Source organism: Ciona intestinalis, chromosome 3 (genome assembly GCF_000224145.3).
Source record: "Ciona intestinalis chromosome 3, KH, whole genome shotgun sequence".
Lineage (NCBI taxonomy): Eukaryota > Metazoa > Chordata > Ascidiacea > Phlebobranchia > Cionidae > Ciona > Ciona intestinalis.
The window spans coordinates 1,274,307-1,294,937 of record NC_020168.2 but is presented as its reverse complement, the minus strand read 5'-3'; the positions used below and the strand labels follow the sequence as shown (position 1 = coordinate 1,294,937).

The window sequence follows — 20,631 nt, the reverse complement described above, 5'->3', positions numbered from 1 at the left end:
TTTATTACGTTGCATAAGCCAAGTATTGACTGTCAGGTGACCACCACATCAACGAATCATCGTCCGTTATTTCAACACTGAACAACCAATCAGCGATCCCGTTGAACACCATCTGTTCATCGCCATTGCTCGTAATTTGATGATGTTTAAGGAAAGAATTCTATGAGAAGAACTTTACAATGTTGTGTAAAAACAATCACGTTTCTATATATTTTCCAAAAATTGTCAGTTTGGTATAGTAGTGTGGGGTAAGATGGGACACCTTTAACACATCATATCCAAATATTCTGATCATGTTTAAAACAATAAAAAAAACGATATATGGGAGTCGCGAGTATATGGTTTTATATTTATTTGAATCTTTTTTGTTTACTACCAAATAGAACGAAAAAATGAAGTGTAAAGATATCCCATCTTCCCCCACCCTAATACATAACAACTTTATTTTAGATTAACTTTTAGATGCGACAGTTTGACAATAACTCACGTTACCATACTGTGTGTTAGTATAAAAAACTTAGTATTTTATTGTATGCGACTAACCTTGTACAAATAAATATTGAATTCGTAAACGTATGAAAAATCATGACCACTGGCAGACCATTGAAATTTTTGAAGATTTTCTTTCGGAAGTTCAGGAAGATTTTGTTTCGTTCTGCACAAAATGTGTGATTATTGTTACTCGCTTACTTAAGAAACCTATGTTTTATACCCAGTCGATATTTCATAAATGTCACATGAGAATGTCCTGACGTAATGAGCATAACCCTAAAATATAAAAATATATTAATTGAAGGTTTGTGATAGTTTTACGAACAACTTACGTCCGTTTGCATATAAAATATGGCCAGGTAGTTTTGGTCAGCAGAAATTGTCCACGAGAAAGGTTTCTCCGTGTTTGTCTGCAGAATATAAACTCAGTCGCAAGCTTGCATAAACTATCGGAATGTTTGTTGTAGGCTAATAAAGCACTCGACAAACACAAGATGACTATACACTTCCATACTAACCCATGGATCGCCGTTTAAAATTTCTGTTGCAACGTTTGTATCAACATCAAATTTATAAATAGCGCCTGTGTCGTTCTTATACACATATTCACTGCCTACAAAACAAATAGTTATATAAATTTAACTTCCAATAATTTCACTTCAATAAGCGACATGATCACCTGACACCCATCGTGGGTAGAACGAATTAGCTCGAAAAGTTCCATCCAAGAAATCATCAAATTCCATCCATTGTTTATTTGGCATTTCTTTTACATCTATATTATAAGAGAAACAAAGTTTAAAAAATGTCGGAAGAAATAAAGTAATGCCTACCTCGTTCGTGTTTAACTTTCACTTCTGACGGATTATCTTTTCCAGGCATCTGTACAAACAGCAACCATGTTCCAATGAAGGTTCCTGTGAAACATACTGCGGCAAATATTACTCTGTTGATGTTCATTGTATCTGTGCAGTAAGACGCCACAATCTTTCTGAATAATCCTATAACATACACAGATGCATAAGGGAGGTATCGTTTAATTATTAACCTGGCCACATTACGACAGCTATTTGTCGATTGCCATCAGCACCACCATGAATAGTATTAAACCAAAAACAAAATGCAGGTCTGTCAATTCTAGATTATAAGTAATACTTGGTAAGAAAATGTGGTATATGGTTAGTAGCTAAATCACACATTTCCTGATTGTGTTTTAAACAATAAGCAACGCTTTTTAGAGTCGAAAAGGTTGGGTTAATTAGTTACGAAATATATTGTTTACTACCAAATAGGTCTTGAAAATTACTGAAAACGTATCGCATGTTACCCCATACTACCATATATAGATGTATTGCTATCATTTAACCTATGTTTGTTTGCAACTTCTCAGTCTCCATTTTTTACACAAATGTATAAAAATGTTTCCGATTTATTTTTAGTTTGGGCTTGAAAAAGCAAGATTATCGCCAATAAAGAGCATGGCTTTGACTACCTAAAAGCGTGTCGACACTTAGATATTTTCTGGAAATTTGTTTAAAATCGTCAATAGAGCACACAGCGCACATGCGGTAGATGGCGTACGTGGGCTGTGTAAAGTCAAACAACCGAAACATGTCCTCGTGCAAAAAAACAAAAAAACATGTCCTCGTGGGTCGTACTAAATGGTCGCAAGCCCAACCACGCCACAAAAAAGGTGCTACTCTGTAAACTGCATCTACAGTTGGTTAGTAAAGCACTCGCTATAAAGACAAGTTTTCCTCAAAACATACGTGGTAACTCGTAAGCACGTGATGTATATAACAGAACCAGCGTGTTATAACGACTGTTGTTTTTTACCGCCACGTAAAGATAAAGCAAGTTACATTCATTATTTATTATATCATGGCAAATATTTGTAAAATCAATGAATGCATGTAGTAGGGTGGGGAAAGATGGGGCACCCCATTAGCACATTTTATTCAAAACATTTGAACCGAACAAACGTGTTTAGAACTTTATTCAGTAACCCATAATGATATTAAAAGCCACTGCGCCTCAGTCAGGGTTATTCAAAAATAAAATTTAGCTCATATATGGCATATAGGACACGTCAGCAAATCGTTTTCTAACTTATTCCTTAGCGATATAGCGCTCTGTCTATGTAACTTCATGTAAGGGATATTAAACAATCGTTAAACAGTATTATAAAATAACATGTGAATAAAAAGGAATATTTTGTATACATAACTGTAACTAAACATATTGTAATGGTGTATGCGTTTAGTAATAAATACAACTGATGAAGAATATATACCTGAAACAAAATCTTTTTTAAAAAAGTGATAAGCCTGGAAGAGGCGGGGGTCACGTGCCTGTTGACCTCTACGTGACCGAAACCATCGCTAAAAAACGAGCAAAGTTTACACCCTCTCATGGGAATTTCATGGGAAAATAACTTCACACAACTCGCATATTTTACGAACCGCATCTAAGCACCAGACGCGTTTTAAAAGAATATTTCATATTTTAAAGCTTTGTGGCAAAATGAATTTAAAGCAAAAACCTAGCGTAAAGGGCAGATTAATAATAACGATGAAAAGAACGAGTTTCACTTTTTTGATTTATATTAATGACGAAAAAGCTTCCCCATCAATACCAACACATTGCATCGCCATGCCGTTCTCGTGTGAAAAACAAACCACAAACAGTAAGATTAGACTCTGTAAATTACCGCAGTCGACACAACCCAACTTCGTCCTTAAATAGTTAGTGCAGCATAAAGTGGTAAGGAATGGCGGGTCGTTAATCCAAATGTTATTAACTTTTCCAACAAAATAAATACACGCGCCATTCATGTAACATTCAACTTACATATTGAACAAAGTAAGTGTCAACCAAATAGCCATTTCCTTACCACCAACAAGGCCTAAATATGACTTATAGTTTTGTAGTGTAATTGGTAGCGCTTCAATTACAAACTGTATATATATGGGCGCTTATCGTCTAGAGACTTAGCGTGATTCGCATTTCTTGAACGGCAGTTATTCTGCCCCGGAAACCCAATCCGTGGCGTTAACATGCCATACAGCCGGCCCCATGCGTACAAACTCAAGAGGCTGTGGGAACGGGGTACGGGGTTATAGTAAGCAGCAAAAGGCCATCGTTTCGGCGCCACACTCACGCGGAAAACGCTTGAACGCTCCCATGATACAAAGCCAAGAGGATTTAGACTGCTGTTTCTTAATTAATCATCATAAAATCAAGAGTCCTACAGTATCAGATGCTTTGGCCAGTCTAAATGAACTAATAATTTATTCTGACTTTCATTTTTAAATATTGTTGAAAAAATACCCGCAAATAGGTGAGAATAAGGGAATGACAATATAAATATTGCATTTGAAATTGGATTATCACGAAATGTAATACATTTAGGCGATTTTTAGAATTTTAATCAGCGCGATAAAAAAAACGAAAAAAAGATTACTCTGCAATTGGACCGCTCATCTAATCTTTGCTCACATATGCTGTAACAACATACGATACGGGCTGGTGATCAGCGAGTCCCCGTGCTCTGAAATTGTGACAACGGACGAAACAAATCCAATCATTTAATGACGTTGAAGTAGGATTAGATGAAGAAACAAATATGAGACATTATAACGCATTTATTCGTCATCAGAAACAGACAAATGTAAAGTAGGGTTGATAGCCCCATATACATAGAAGGATGTTGTGGTCTCGATTACGATGATCCAGATATCTGAGTGGGTGTTCGGGGAATCCCCTCTTTCGTCACAGTATCCAACAACGAGGATTTGAAGAATGTTTCGTTTGCTTCGTTTCTTGAAATCAGACAAGTGTGAAACAGTGATCGATGATGGGTTAATTACGCGCATGCAATCTTTCATTGCTACATGCTAATGTTAGTTTTGTAAAGTACGCATAAAACTAAGCACCAACAAAAAATTAAAATACAGTAACTAAAAATTAAAATTTATTGAGAAACCTGAAATATTCCCAGCAACAAACCTTTAGAAAATGTGAGTGTAAATAGAATGCAAAAATAAAAGTTAAATTCTTTTAAAACAGAAAGTGACAGCCATACCGGTATCGCTAGAAACCATTATATACGTTACTTATATATGAGTCATTAAGGACTTAGGCGAAGCGAAGTATACGCCACCCCTAAACTTGAAGTGGTCATCTATCAAGTTACATTTTTCCAGTATGTTGACTTAGCCGTTTCGCTCCACGTGTGTTCACGATGATTTGTGGTCCACACTATAACTGGAGGTTTTAAAACACCACGAATTACTCGTCGCTAAATGTTTGAACACGGGTGGGCAGTATTTATTTTTTAAGGAGCTTTGGAAAATTACTTATTCCACCAACGCAACGCCGTTATAAATATTTATATGGAAAATATTTTGTATTCTATATTTGGGGCGAAATTCTCAGGAACGTTTGGTGCAAACGAAACATTTAAATCTTATTCTGTTTAATTAAGCAGAGTGGTTATCTAGTCTGTTACGTTTATTGTATCAAGTTTAATAATTTTTATTATTTTTGCCCTAAAAATATATATATATATATAGTAAATTGGGGGAAGATGGAACACCTTTAGCACATAATATCTAAATATCCTGATTGTGTTTTTAAAAATTAACAATGGTCTATTGGAGTCGTGACGATACGGTTTTATAACTATGTAAATGTTCTTTGTTTACTACCAAATGTGACGAGAATATAGAATGATAAGGTGTCCCCCACCCCCCTACTATATACAATTAAAACACGTAACGGTTCCATGCGTGTTTGATGCATAGTTATGATTTTCAGTACAATTGAACAAACCAAGTTATCTTTTAATGAAAATTATACGAAATGGTTTACAGTTCGCGTACAATAATATACAACGCGCTGCTTTATATTTGTGTAATGTTTTTAATTTACGACATAACCATACGTAAGTACCACATACACAGCTAGGCTATTATATATTTTTATAATACCTTATTTTAACCTATTGGGTGGCCATTTATATCAAGTTTGTAATTTATACGTGAGTGTAAGAGACATGGTTAATTCCATAAGTGGTTGACACATCTGGCCAGGCGTGCAGCTAATCGTCGCGGTGGGGTATCAGGTAACAGAGGCTGTTTCGAATAAAATGCCTTTTCTCGAATACGCACCAGATGCAGATCATATATATTAGTGTACGAACGTATAAGAAGCTGTAGGGTGCAAGTCTAATCCGGCGGATATACGCAGATGTAGTTAGGTATATTATTGTGGATTTTTTCGCTTGAAATGGATGAAATTGGAACCCGAAGTTAGAAGTCTGAAAGATAAACAGGTACTTTTGCTAAAAAGTTCGTGGGTTGTTTAAATGTATATGTGCAGAGATATCGTTAGGTACTATGAACTTATCAATACAGCAGATGATGAGCTTTTGCTTCACGGCTGTACCCTGTTTTTTCTTATATAGATGATATATACGGTTTTTCATTCTCTATTCCAACATTCGGGCAAATAGCAGAAAAGTAGAGCTTTTAAAACTTTGTAATACGAAACGCTCGCCACTTAAGTAATCGCTTTTGCGTGCAGTTTTTAACCAATTCTGTAACTGCTTTCAGCAAACTTGTTTAGACTTCACGAAACTCTGTTTTAAATTTTCGGCTAGAATTTCGTCTCGGTCAATAAAGTTACTCTCAGAACATAATACCATACCTGTCAAACGACCTGACACGTCGAATTCGAATTCAAACACTTTTTTAGCAATATATTTCTTATTAATGCAACATACGTAACAAGCTATATATCAGCATAATATTACCCATTAACAAATAGGGTAAAGGTTCGTTTTATCATACTGCTATTACTTACGTGTTTAAAGTTTAGAAGTGTGTAATATCCTTGCCTGTGGTCAAGGTGTACAGCCTGTCACATCAAAGGGTTGATCGGGCGGGAAATCATTGTAATATGTTGTAAGTAGCCCTTTCATGTCCCCGCTCTACAAACGAACTTCAGTTTGTTTATAGTAGAATTCAATACGATTGAAATTTGCTCGAAATCTTCGAGAATTGGACACCGAACACGACTAAGACATTTATACTGTCGGGTTGGACCGGTGAGACACGTTGACCAAATCGTTCATTCTGCTCGGGGATATCTTTATTTTTCGTACATTGTTAGGTATATTTGGCTTCCTTTATGGATGAAATATACATGACCGGTGCAATACTATATTTAGATATTTAAAATTTCGCAATTCCAGTATCAATTCACCTACTCATCTTCAGGTAATTGTCGCGAAAATCGAAGACAAGATGAAACTTTAGAATGCAACTAATACAGGTGTTTGCGTCCACGAGAATGGCGCCACAGCACTGCTTTAAACCAGGAAAACAAAACAAAAAAATTGTTTTGCAATTTAATAACCCACAAACAGCGTACCTGAAGTAAATTTAATGCCAGAAATGCTAAGAAGTATATTTCGCTAAATACAACAAACACGCTGTTATAACGTTGCTTCTGAAAGATAACGTCGCGCGTTGCTCATAACAGAAACAAAGAACACTGATAATCTGTTGTGTTACGACATGCGTGAGGTGGAAATCAACGTTTAGTCACGAAAAGTCATATAAGAAACAGATGTTTAAGTGTAAAGTTTAAAACGCCGCAAAGGTGGTCTGATGTTCATGTTGTGATATGCTTGTAAGATCACAGAACATTAACCTCACAATGTTTTGTAAACTACACAACGTTTATAGTTATATGTACTTCCGCACAAAAACACCGCTCATAGATTTTCGACTGCAAATGTGTTTGTTTTCAAAGTTTAACGTTCTTCGCTTGAGGTTCAGAATTTATGGAGTCCATTTTGTTTACTTATAAACACACTACTAATTTACGAAATTCAGGAATACGATGGCTGCACAAAATAACAAAGTGCTAGAAACACATTTCTAGTAAATAGTCCTGCATTAGTTTTTTGCTCCCAAGTAAGTTAATAAAGTAAATAATAAACTTCTTCAGAAATCATATTTTGGCATTGCAGCTTTCATATATCGATAGCGGCCATTTTCGATGCATGAGCAGACTACAATACACACCACTTCACTACACTGACACTCTATGTAGCCACGCAGAAAGATCAAAACAGTGTTAAAATGATTAAAATACTTTTAGTTAACTAAGGGGTAATATTTTGATTTAAATCTTTACAAAATTCGTAATCAATACTTAAACAAAACATAGTTAATACAACAATATTAACTGTATCATTATTTATTGGACAATAGAAATAATAAACTTAAGGCAGTATATAGGGGTTTGAAGCGTAAATTAACAAATTACTTATTTTGGTTCGGTTGGGTGCTTCACTGAATGTAGTCAATGTTCATAAACCCTCGATTCCGACTTTCTTGAGATTAAACGTAATCGTGTATCATGTTACCCGATATCGGAAAATGACAGACATGAAAATTGGAAATTTATCCGTAGATCTGACCGTAATCGAAAATTAATGGAAGCTGTTCAAGTTTGTAACTGACCGTGGTGGTATACTGCTTAGTTTTTTTTTATTTTAAGTAACTTTGGAGTTTCCGATGCGGCAATGTTCCATGTAATGATTTAGCAGTATTTGGTAAGTGTGGCCCGTAAATAAGACCAGTATAAAGCTCAATACACGATGTCTTATCATAATATAGATCACGTAATAGCGAGAGGGTGAAGCATTGCATGGAGACAGATGATACCCTGTAACTACAAGCAAGCGAATATTCGTTTATGAGTTCAGCTTAAATGTGCCGCATTCCTTCTTGGCTATAATGGCTAGATTAAATCTTGCCACGAATACTTGAGAATTATCGATGGTCATGATAGCAGTTTTAGTAGAACCAAGTTAAGGCAATAGCTTCTAATATATTTCAGCCCGAAAAACAGACAACCAATTGAGAAAAGTCGGATAAAGTTGGCTTTAAAATTAGAACTCACTTTATAAATCCCGTGAGGAAAGATTTCGAATTAAGATTTCGCCATTTCTATCTGTTTCCAAAACTTTTCCCAGGTGGGTTTCAAAGAATTTGATCCCCAATCCTTTAAGTATTAATATTCAGCGATGTACAAATTACTTTTGTCGAATCGTATACTAAATCATTATATCCCTGTATCAGCTAAATAAAATGTAAACAATATTTATACCTGCTTCGAAACCAAAATTTCTAAAGCAAAAATTGTATTTGGGAAACAATGTTTCCATGCCGGTAGGACAAACCAAGGTCTCCAAATTTCTCGTATTTGTTCAACGAACCGTGCATCGTGGGTAATCTGAGATGCATTTTCGAAAAGTTTTGAGCAATTATCAGGGATCACGTGGTGTTGCTGCAGCAGAAGGTCATGCGAAAGCACAAGAATTACGGAGAAATTCCACTTGTACGTGAGAAACGTTCCTGTCGCACGAAGCAATTAAACCTTCTATATACACCGGAAGTGTTCAAAATTCCCATAGATGGTGTAGAATTTTTACTTGCAATGATTATGATCTTGTAAACATCAAGAAATATAACTATAGTAGGGTGGGGGAAGATGGGACACCTTTTCATTCCAATTTCACTTCCAATTTGGTAGTAAACAAAAAACATTCCAAGAATTATAAAGCCGTATCCTTACGACTCTCATAGACCGTTGTTAATTGTTTAAAACATGATCAGGATATTTGGATATCATTTGTTAAAGGTGTCCCATTTTACCCCACTCTACTTTATCCCGAACTAAAAAATATTTTTAAACCGGTCATGGTGTGGGGGACAATATCATTTAAGCCTGTTAAAAACGCGATAACAGTTGGTTTAGATTTTTAAACTTCGAAAAAATATAACGCTTTAATATACTTTGGTTAAGTTGCTGTAATCAAAATTATTTAAATATGATTTTAGGTGTCTTTTTTGTGACAGGAAACGTCTAGGTTTAAAACGTATTTATTGACTCTCACTTTTCCGGTGATGGTTTTGATTTCATTTACACGTTTTGGTGCTTAGCTATCTTGTAGCACGGTTTAGTGTGATACGCATAAACAGGTTGTTGAAAGTGATGCTTTGTGCTAAACAATGTACGCGGGATGTCTTAGTCACACGCACGTTTAGATCTTGCCGCTGTTAGCACCTTATGTTACTAACATAATGTTTATCCATAGGATCAAAGGGAACGCTTAGTGTTTTACAAATAACAAAATATCGTTTCACTGGGAATTTTATTTGTATCCTAATGGGAAAAAGTCATTTTATAGGAAAAAATCTAACCACTTTATATAATTATAGAGGGGGAACGTGATAGCGTTTCTACACCGAGCATTGCTTTGATATTGAGCCACGTCAGTAACGAACGATTTGAAATTAAATTAAAACAATTTGTTTACGGTTGACACCAAGCGCGATTGATGTTCACTCTCAGGACACTTCATAATATGTCGCGGCCTACAACAACATTACCATGGCTGTGAAATGAACAGTCGACTTTTAACATCTTTCAGTCGTCTGGTTAAAAAAAGGAGTCAACCGGTACAAGATTAGTTTAGTTTCTGACACTAATACGTCACACTCAGTTAACGTTGACAACGATTCAATGACGTATCACGGGTCGGTCATGGTCGAGTGGAAATATGGGGAACTCAATTCTGCAAAGTGGATTTCTGGATTATGACTCAATCCGTACCGACAAGGTGTTACATGACGGGAAAATATAAAAATGTAAACAGTCTGACCGCGTTTTAAACGTAGGATTGCTCTTTATAACGATGGGAATTAAAGCTGCTGCTGGTAGAATTCCCCACGGTAGTTTTGTTTGAGAAAGGTTTGAATTGGCAATTAGGCGTGTGAACGTTTGAGTAAAACATGGATAGAACGATTTATTGTGAGTCGTGTTTTGGCTACTGAAATCAAAGTATTTATCACCGACTTAAGTGATTGATGTGTTTGTTTGAAATGTGGATCCCCGCACCATTTACAATAAGCTATAATGATCATGACACGGATAAGTATTTAACACTTCTCAAAATACTGTCAGTTAAGTAAAACTTCAAAGCGTTTTCTGAAAAAAAGAGTTATCTATACCAACTTTACTTATAAAACATCTTGTGACAATGGCAAACATATGGGGAGTTTGCTAATACATGCAGACCAGTTGCGGTTATGTTTTCGCATTTGTGTATGGTATTAGGTTTAATGCGTATACTATTTTATATCATGATACTATATCATTTTGTACAATATCATGTTGTCGTAAAAGTGAAAAGGATTATATAGCTTGCCTGGTGTAAAAACATGGGGTGCGGGGTGGCCAAGACCCAATGCACCATCGGCTTTGATGAATCACGTTAATTAGGGGCTACGTGGGAAAGAGGGGTGGGCAGAGAAAAATCTGTGGGAAAATGATTCGTCTTCACGACCCAGCGCCCCCGATAAGACAGATAAAGGTAGAACGTCGCTCACACTCTACTACCTTTGCACTGACGAGCGATAACGAGTTTTTCTCTCAGTGGAAACCAGCGAAAAGTTAAGAAATAGACAGTGACCGAAAGTGCATTAACTGGTTTGCTATCACATTCTATTATTTGTTTAACTTTTGTTTTTATCGAAACATGGACGCTGAACTTCGATTAGTGTGTGACGTCACTCAACACACTGTGATCTAAAAATTGGCAACTTCCTTTTTCGTCTCGAAGTGTTCGCCCTCGTGTCTCTCTTGGTCTAACAAACGCAATAGTTGAAATAAGTGAGCATCTGATAAATTTGTTAGAATAAGAACTTAGCAATGAAGTGGAAAAAGCGAAAACAATGGTTTATCCGAGGTAGTAGAGTAGATTTCTAAGCAACACAGAAAGTTTGTAACAACAATGAAAGAATATTAAACGCACTGAGATTATTGTAATTGTAGTAATATACCTTTCATATTTTCAAACGATCTGTCAACTGCTAAACTGCCAATTAATATTAACGCATATTTGCATAGTAATTATTTACTAATTCCGACACGCAAGGACCGATTTCCCAACGCTGTTTGATCAAAGGGAATCGCTTTGCTTGTTTAATGCGATCATCAACGCTACAAATGTCAGCAATCGGATATTTTAAGCTCCGTATTAAGTCACGTGCTACGAGCGTGATGAAGTGGAACGAGTTGTTTACTTTTAAACTCACGTGGCGTTAATTGGTCGGATTAAAGTGCGCGTACATGTAAGAAAACAATTGTCTATTGTTTTTCTTATAATTTTGTCTATAAAAGCGGGAACTATCAAAAGTATTTGTTAACCACTAAATTAAAGATATCACGTAACGGAAAACTGGATTAATAAAACTTCAAAGATTTTAAAAAGTTCCGTTCTAACAACAAAAGTGGGAAATTAACGAATAAAAGCTAAGTAATTTAAATAGGAGGTATAATTTTTAAAATAGTCAAACTTGACAAGCTATAGATACCAAATTAGTTAGAAGAGAATAGCGATACTTTTAAATTGTTAGGTGCGTTGAAATATTTGTATAACATTAATTTTGCCATGGGTGGTAATAAAACCGTTTAAAACCTTTAAGGTGTGTTTTCAAGCTTTTATATATATTGTAAATGGTGTGTTTGTTTACTGAACTGCATTAAACATTCTTGGATTGCATTCTTATATATTTAGTATAGGGTGGGGGAAGATGGAACATCTTTTTGATATTTTCTCGTCTCATCTGGTGGTAAACAAAGAAAATTCAATTAATTATAAAACCGTATCCTCACAACTCCAATAGATCGTTGATATTTGTTTAAAACACGATCAGGCTATTTGGATATTATGCACTAAAGGTGTCCCGTCTTCCCCCACTCTTTCTACTATATACAGTGGGGTGGGAGACGATGGAAAAGATTTTCATTGTATTTTCTCGTCCAATCTGCTAGTATACAAGAAAAAACATTGAAAAAAAGTAATATTCCGTATTCTCACGACTTCAATAGACCGTGGAATACAATCAGAATATTTTAATATTATATACTAAAGGTGTCCCATCTCCCTCACAGTACTGTATATGAGTAGTGTTTTGATAAGCGATAAAATGGCGGGTATGATGAGTATTGGAGCGTCGATCTACAAAATATCGTTGCATGCATTATACATAAGGCTGAAACCACCACATGACGTTTTTACAAGAGGAAAAATAACGAAACCCTCTGGTCTATGTGCAGATCTACCAAAATCAGCAACGATAAAGCAATTTGTTCATGCCTATGCATCTCCTATTAATGTAGTATAAGCCGAGGATACACTGCAATCATTATACATAAATGCTCTTTTTGAATTATAATCACGGTTACCTTGTCAACGCGTTCGAAAGCTTTGTTTAATATTCTAACAGGTGGCGCGGTGGAGCGAATACGTTTGTTAATCATTGGTGTATGAGCGACACTTTACAGTGTTGGTTATTTCAATATGATGGCATATATCATACACGATACCAACATTAAAAATGGGTTTTTAGTGTAATTTATTTGTAAATCGAACGTATTCCTAAAATTATACCCTAATTGTTCATAATTGCAACGTATGCAACGATTAAAAGTTGGAGTTTTAAGTCAAAAAGAAATAAATAGCTTAGAAGGTGGAAGATTAAAAATAAAGTGATAGAAACGTATGTTTTTGAAGAGTGTTGTCTGCCAACCTTGTGCCCTTACGTGAAAAAAGAGATTCGAAAACGAGAGAACTTGATTGATCGGCTGGTGACATCCGACAGTAGAATCTCAAATCAGAATCTGTTTTTCGTGTCTTCTCGCGCACTCCTTATTAATGTGTTAGATTCAATTTTAAGCGACAGTAGTTTGGGTGAATGTACACCTGCGACTGATGTTACTGAACCACTTTGTTTAAATAAAGGAGGAAGAGAACAGAAATAGACTTTAATTATTATCGCATGTAGTCAGGTTTTGCGGTCAGATTGAGTCTTTAATTTGTGTTTGTATTAAATTAACGCTGGTTGTGTAGCAATGTACTAAAAATTACCCTCAGATCAAATATATTGCTGAAATTCGTCGCCATTTTAGTTTTATCAGTTCCACCATTAACGTTGGATGATAATGTTAATTTGGGAAATAAATTTTATATTTTTCATTTTAGAACTGAGTAAAACACTTGGAGTGTTCTGCACTTAACGAGGTTTTCATCGTAACGGAAACACATTATTCTACAATCACGGCCTCAGAGCCAATGATGGCAGCCACCCTGGCGCTTAATCCTTACCCAGCAATGCTTCCCCAGGTCGTTCAACATCCATCTGCTGTTGCCGCTGCAGCAGCTGCGCATTTTTCCGCTGTTTCGGCCGGACCAAGCACACAAATGAACCCCGGCATGATGAGCGGATACGGCGGGATGACAGGGCCCACACAACCGCCGACGACACAAAATGGACCCGGCCTTTCGTTTGGTTTCACACAAGAACAAGTGGCTTGTGTTTGCGAAGTACTTCAACAAGGCGGAAACATAGAACGTCTTGCAAGGTTCCTTTGGTCGCTTCCTGGATGTGAACATCTTCACAAGAACGAAAGTGTCCTGAAAGCAAAAGCAGTCGTCGCATTTCACCGAGGAAACTTTCGAGAGTTATACAAAATCATCGAAAACAATAATTTTTCGGAACACAATCACGCTAAACTTCAACAGCTTTGGTTGAAATCTCATTACATCGAAGCTGAGAAACTGAGGGGTCGTCCATTGGGAGCCGTAGGAAAATATCGGGTTCGACGAAAATTTCCACTGCCGAGGTCTATTTGGGATGGTGAAGAAACCAGCTACTGCTTTAAGGTATTTATTTTTTCGATTGATTATTTAAGTATATTGAATAGGACATTAAAATGCCCCTAATTTTCAGGAAAAATCTAGAGCCGTTCTGCGGGATTGGTATACACACAACCCATATCCTTCCCCGAGAGAAAAGCGTGAATTGGCTGAAGGTACGGGACTTACTGTGACTCAAGTTAGCAATTGGTTCAAAAATCGGCGACAACGCGATCGAGCAGCAGAAGCTAAAGAAAGGTGAGATAATGTAAAGTTAAATTATTTGGATTGTTGTACATAGTATATCGCAGGCGATTTATAGACACATATCAAGAAAAGGTTTTTTTTTTATTTATAGACTTTGTAATGTTATCCGCTCGTTTCAGAATATTCTACGTGTTAACTTTATATATTTAGAAACGTGACCGCATATAGATCATCGTATCTCTCCAGGTTTCATATCTCAATTACGAATTCGGTAGTAGCGCTTTCTCATAAGTCAAACTATACTATTAATTTGATAAAAAAAAACTTTTGCTTCAAAATAATATATAATACCGAACTACGTGTGACATATTAGTAAGAGCTTCATGGGTAGCAAATGTTAATTCAAAAGTTACATATCGACGCGGCCGATAGAACATAATCTGCGACAATAAAATTGTACATTTTGTGGTTTAGGGTAAGAATATTCCCGTTAACATATAGTTTTTCATATGAATAATATTTTTACAATTAACATCGCTATTGCGAGTCGTGAGTTTACGGTTTAAAATAACTCTTTAAATATTCTTTGTTTACTATACCTAATAGAGGGATAAAAAGAATAAAAATATGAACCATATTACCCCACCCTACCATTAGTTTTAAATTTTCATTTATAATTTTCGATAACGCAATGCTGGCGTCGCTTCAAAAAATTCACGCAGCAAAAAAATCCTAGACCCGGAGACGCAGCGTCGCCATTTTGTTGAACCGCCGTTTTTTGATTGCGCATTTTGGTTTGTGCGCATGGAAATATAACACACACTTGTCACATATGCGATGTATTTTACAGAAATACTTTAAAATAAATAAAAATAAATATGTTAAATGTAAAAGTAATTTAATAATAATAGACCACTTGCCACAAAAAAATCGATAGGTGGCGACCGAGAGAATGTCTTCCAAGCTAAGTCCATAGCAACGTATCTTTTTGCATTGATTTAGCAAAGTTATGCGGTGTTTTTTTTAAAACTGTGCTTGTGCGGTCGCTATTTTTTAATAATACTTCCACGTATGGTAGGGCTAGATATTGTTAAAGATATGGTGTATCAGATTCGATATTAAATTTAGTTTTTTTTACTTATTAGGGTAATTTTATGTCTGTGCAGATACGCAGTAAAATTTAAATTTGCAGCAATGATAGTAAATATGGACTTGCCAGTAAGAATTCTTGAATTGAAATGGTTTGGGGGTTTGCAAACCTAAAACTCAACTGACAAAAATTATATACAAAACACAGTGACTTAGAAAATGTCTACAAGTTTTTTAGCGAGTATCAATGATTTTGCTTCTTGGTCTGTTGCCAATTTAAAGTTATATTTAAAAGCCAGAGAGATACAAGCAGCTGTATCTAAAGAGGGTCTGGTGAAACTTTGTGTGGCGGCAAGCGCATTACCTACGGATCCGGACTGTGCTCAATTTAGCAATAAAGAGTACATAACTAAGAAACGATTGGAACTTGGAATTCTCGAAGATCCTTTAAATTCTGAAAAAATGAAGTTTTCAACTGAAATTGAATGTGTAGACTTTGGCCTATATGACATTTTTAATTATCTACTATTTGCAAGATCGGACTATGATAGAAGAAAGCTGAAGGCATACAAAAGTTTTAATGATTATAGACTTTTTTATGACGGCCATGTCAGTTGTTTATCCAGTTGTATCGTGAAAGATCTGGTTATCATACGAGCAAATGTTAAACCTACTCAACGGAATATTACCTATATGCGTAGGGAGTATTATCAATGTTGGTTCATTATCAACCAGGACTGTGAAATAAAATTGGCATATTGTGAATGTCAAGGAGGGTAAGTTTTTATTATTATTTTATAAAGGGTGTTGCTTGAGAGCAAAAGTGACCTATATATCCTCGTAGTTAAAGAAAAAATCTTTTAGTGCTGATGGATGTTGTCGACATGTAAGTGCAGCCATGTACTGTCTGGAGGCGCACCACTCTAATCAACAATCTGTTACAAGCGGACCATCTCAATGGGCAAAAAGGTCTCGCCCATCGGATGAACCATGTGAAAGTGCCCAATTAGAATTACAATCATTAAAGTAAGCTACTAAGTGTTCTTTGTTGTACTCAGCGTAAACTTTTTTCTTTTAAAATCTTGCTTAGGTATAGAAAAGATCCAAGCACAGAAAAGAGGAATGATGAAAGCAGATTAAATTTTGATTGCCGTCACACAGAAGATGCTTGTCAAAATGAGAGTGAACAACTGGCGTTTATAAAAGAATTACAAAAGGTTGGTGAGTTCACTTTTTGAAAAATTAGGAAATAAATAGTGATTTTAAAATTCTATTTTAGATTGACTCAACAAGCTCATGTTTAGAACTGTTTTTGGAAGCAGATGAATCCGATTGTTCTCTGGTTTTAAATGAAACAATTGCAGCAATGGCACCACTAAATCTTATTAAAGATGAAATAAAAAGGGATCCTGTCCCATACACATTTTGCCTTAATGAAAAATTTAACAATGAGATACTAGCAAACATTGAGATAGCCACAAGGGGACAATGGAAAAATCCTACTTGGTTTGAAATGAGAAAGGGTATGATGACCGCGTCATCATTTCACCGAATACAATCTCGAGTAAAAACTCTGAAAAAAAAACCAATGGCATCAACAACTGCTTTGCTGAGGCATATTATGAAAGAAGAAAAAGAACAATCTTTTCAAGTGCCATCATTGGAATGGGGTAGAAGTAAAGAAAAATCAGCTCTTTGTGCATACAAAAACTTACTAAAGCATTATCATCACAACCTCAAAGTGGTGGACACTGGCCTTTACATTTACCAAAAAAATGTGTTTTTAGGCTGTTCACCTGATGGTGTTGTTGAGTGCAGTTGCAATGCAGAATTACACCGTAAAAAGTGGCTGATTGAAATAAAATGCCCTTTTACTTATAAATACAAACCATCAAAACTTGCAGCAAGGTACATTGGATGTATTTATGAGGATGGTCAATGGATGTTGCATTCATCCAGTAAATATTACCCTCAAATACAAGGACAAATGGGTATTACAGGGATATTGCACTGTTCATTAGTGATATTTACAACCAAAGGAATCACAGTGGTTGAAGTACCATTTGATAAAAACTTTTTTGATTCAATGATTGAGAATTTGGTGAATTTTCAAACCCTATATTTATTTCCGTATTTCACGTCATGCTTCAAAATTCAATAGAATGTTCAAATAAATGACAATTTATATTAATGTATGTTTAATTGATATCCAGAATCTGTTGTAAGAATATATGTTTTAATTATTCAACAAGAGGAGCATTCAAATTGCACAAACAACAGCAAATCACAACGATTTTATCAAAATATTCCGTTAAATTTAACGGAAGAATGTTACTGCAAATTTTGAAAGTTTTTAGACGACCAATGGCTCGTTCCACATGAATCCTGGCTCTTGCTATTCTCCTTGTTTTTGTAACAGCTGGCATACTAAGCTGTTTACCCTTGGCAAAAGGTGGGATGTTTAATGTAGCACCTCTCAGTGCAAGCTCATCTCTTATAAGGAAGCCTCTGTCTGCCATTATGTCATCCCCTGGCAAAATGTTTTCCAAAAAACCAGATCTCACAACTATTTCCCTGTCCGAAACATTTCCTGACCACAGCTTTGAAATAAAACAAAATGAACCTCTTGGTGTTATTGCTACTAAAATTTTGTATGTGTTGTGATGCTTATAATGGCTCCAAGTTTTTCTTTGAGAAGATGGCAAACTGGGTTTTTGAACAAAAAATTCTGTGCAATCTATTATTGTTCTGGTATTAGGAAATAGCTTAAAAGCTTCTGGAAGTTTTACTTTTCTTTCAGGCCATTTAACTAGAAATTTCAACTCGAAGTATAAAAGATTAATCCAAGTAAATATGATTCTGCTTGCAACTGATAAATTGATGTGAAACATATCAGACAGATGTTGCACATTCCAGCCTCTTCTAAGTCTGAGCAAACACATTAAAAATTCCTCATATAAGCTCATATCTCTTGTCTTCTTGGTAATTGTCTACACAAGAATAATATCTGCTTATTTAAATGTTTAACTAATAATTAATAGGAACGGTATACCTGTGAAAATGTCTTACTGCCATGCCAATAATTCATTCTGCTAGCTTTTGTTTTAACAAACTGAAAAACCAGCTCCAATTTTTTCACTGGGAGTCCTAAAAAGTAACCAACATAATATTAAAATAAAAAAAATGCAGTTCTGCACTATATTTACCTGTATAGTAAACTGATGATTTATCATCAGATAAAATATCATTAATTATAAACTTTCTTCTGATGTTTTGTTCGCTATTAAAGTCTGAGTCTGTGTATGGTTGCAGATGCTGGAGTGTAATGTTGGTCTGTGTCTGGCTTGTAGTACACTAAAATATTTCAGTTTAGCTTAATAAATTATAACACACACAATGACAGCATAACTTTTCTGTTTGACATACCTTTGGTTCATTTTCATTAAAAGTATCAATATGTAAAGACGAGCCTGCACTGCTCGAGTCCACCAGGCGTAATCTTTTGCTGCAAACAGCTTCCCTTTGTTTTGGTGAAGGACGACATGGTCTTTTTAGAAAATTATTGGCTTGGGCATGATCGTTTGAAAGTGCAGAAATTGGATTTGGATACTTTGAGCTAGGTTCTCCAGACACAAAATGTTTTGAACAGACATAAGAGTTCTTGGTCACATTTTCAATTCCAAAATTTTGTCGCCCACAGGCTTTTATCCAAATTTTGCATTTTTCCAGTTGTGTTTTGGGTTTTGGAATAGGAAAAAATCGCACTCCAACCATATTAATTCGGGGATTCTTACTGGCAGCTCCATATTTACTATCGCTGTTGCATGTACCCCACGAGCAATGTGGCATATTGCAATTTAAATTTTACTGTGTATCTGCACAGATATAAAATTACCCTAATAAGTAAAAAAACCTAAATTTAATATCGAATCTGATACACCATATCTTTAACAATATCTAGCCCTACCATACGTGGAAGTATTATTAAAAAATAGCGACCGCACAAGCACAGTTTTAAAAAAAACACCGCATAACTTTGCTAAATCAATGCAAAAAGATACGTTGCTATGGACTTAGCTTGGAAGACATCCTCTCGGTCGCCACCTATCGATTTTTTTGTGGCAAGTGGTCTATTCTCAAACTCGTGTTTTCTATCAATTATCGCCCCATTGCGGATAGACTTACGAGTTCTGATGTTGCATAATTCATGAAGTGAATATGGAAACCTTTTTAACGTTAATTTTTCTATGAAAGTACAAGCATTAAGAAGTTAAACACCCGTTGACATTAAATCTTAACATCTTTTAAACATGGCACAGTTTTGTGTTGAAATGTCATTCCTAATGTACCGTTTAGCACTTGTTTTAACCCAAGTGTTATAAAAATAATATATCATCTGAAACTGAGGACGATTTTAAAATATTGTGCTTTTTATATTCGATTTATGTAAAGTATAAATTCCACCAAAACTGTTAATCTGCATTGATATAAATTATATTTTTGTGATATGTAATAAACTCATATAGTTGGGTGGGGGAAGATGGGCACCTTTCATTTTGTTTTCTCTTTTCATTTGGAAGTAAACAAAGAACATTTAATGTATTATACAACCGTATCTTCACGACTTCTACAGACCGTTGTTAATTGTATAAAACACGATCAGGCTATTTGAATATTATGTGTTAAAGGTGTCCCATCTTCCCCGACTCTACTATACATGAAAACTAATAAAATTTTGAATGGAGTCATTTCTTTAATGAGAGTATGTATTTTAGGAGTGCCAACTGTTCGTATTGAACCAAACTCAGATGTTGTTTATAATTTCAAAGAATATGATGATGTTGTTGTAATTTGCGTTGCTACTGGCCACCCAATGCCAAGCATAAGATGGACAATATTTGGTGGGGAATTAGAACGGTACTAATAGTTTTACCCTACGATATCATGAGTTTTATATATTTACAAATATATTTTCAGACGAAACCTCAATCTCCGCAGCTCTACTTTGCGCATTCCAAACATAACACGTGATGAGAATTGTAGAGTATCCTGTCGTGCATCGA

The 20,631-nt window shown here is 35.4% G+C and overlaps 4 protein-coding genes across 7 annotated transcripts in view; 2 read left to right on the top strand and 2 right to left on the bottom strand.

Moving 5' to 3' along the window:
- The window catches only part of LOC100177857 (dipeptidyl peptidase 4-like), a 5,989-nt gene extending 4,487 nt beyond the window's left edge, over positions 1-1,502 (bottom strand). Inside the window, exons 1-7 of one of the 3 annotated variants that reach the window (XM_026833718.1) lie at positions 1,326-1,502; positions 1,172-1,267; positions 1,011-1,105; positions 825-902; positions 713-768; positions 544-655; positions 9-160 (exon numbers count right to left, since the gene is read on the bottom strand). In XM_026833718.1, the coding sequence (XP_026689519.1) occupies positions 9-160; positions 544-655; positions 713-768; positions 825-902; positions 1,011-1,105; positions 1,172-1,267; positions 1,326-1,452 (716 nt within the window). In that variant the 5' untranslated portion in view covers positions 1,453-1,502. The remainder of the gene's footprint in view (positions 1-8; positions 161-543; positions 656-712; positions 769-824; positions 903-1,010; positions 1,106-1,171; positions 1,268-1,325) is intronic. The other 2 variants (XM_026833717.1, XM_018811109.2) reach the window with 2 other exon arrangements.
- Positions 1,503-5,808: 4,306 nt separating this feature from the next.
- six12 (transcription factor protein) overlaps positions 5,809-20,631 on the top strand; it is a 17,360-nt gene continuing 2,537 nt past the window's right edge. Inside the window, exons 1-3 of one of the 2 annotated variants that reach the window (XM_018817834.2) lie at positions 5,809-5,827; positions 13,619-14,299; positions 14,367-14,530. In XM_018817834.2, coding sequence (XP_018673379.1) covers positions 13,709-14,299; positions 14,367-14,530 — 755 coding nt within the window. In that variant the 5' untranslated portion in view covers positions 5,809-5,827; positions 13,619-13,708. 2 annotated transcript variants of the gene reach the window in all.
- Positions 15,675-17,771, top strand: LOC108949340. Its single transcript, XM_018811358.2, has 4 exons — positions 15,675-16,344; positions 16,433-16,594; positions 16,659-16,785; positions 16,848-17,771. Exons 1-4 carry the CDS (start codon positions 15,788-15,790, stop codon positions 17,727-17,729), a joined length of 1,728 nt encoding a protein of 575 aa, XP_018666903.1. The 5' UTR covers positions 15,675-15,787; the 3' UTR covers positions 17,730-17,771.
- Positions 18,697-19,440, bottom strand: LOC108949341. The gene is made up of 2 exons (XM_018811360.2): positions 18,995-19,440; positions 18,697-18,922 (listed from the first exon to the last, which is right to left on the bottom strand). Exons 1-2 carry the CDS (start codon positions 19,415-19,417, stop codon positions 18,716-18,718), a joined length of 630 nt encoding a protein of 209 aa, XP_018666905.1. The 5' UTR covers positions 19,418-19,440; the 3' UTR covers positions 18,697-18,715.

Bases quoted from the DNA above. Each gene is read 5' to 3' on its own strand.
- LOC108949341 (XM_018811360.2), bottom strand. From the start codon at position 19,417: ATGCCACATTGCTCGTGGGGTACATGCAACAGCGATAGTAAATATGGA. The intron at 18,923-18,994 runs GTATGTCAAACA...GAAATATTTTAG, and splicing joins TTAATGAAAATGAACCAAAG to TGTACTACAAGCCAGACACA.
- LOC108949340 (XM_018811358.2), top strand. From the start codon at position 15,788: ATGTCTACAAGTTTTTTAGCGAGTATCAATGATTTTGCTTCTTGGTCT. The intron at 16,345-16,432 runs GTAAGTTTTTAT...AAAATCTTTTAG, and splicing joins TATTGTGAATGTCAAGGAGG to TGCTGATGGATGTTGTCGAC. The intron at 16,786-16,847 runs GTTGGTGAGTTC...ATTCTATTTTAG, and splicing joins TTATAAAAGAATTACAAAAG to ATTGACTCAACAAGCTCATG.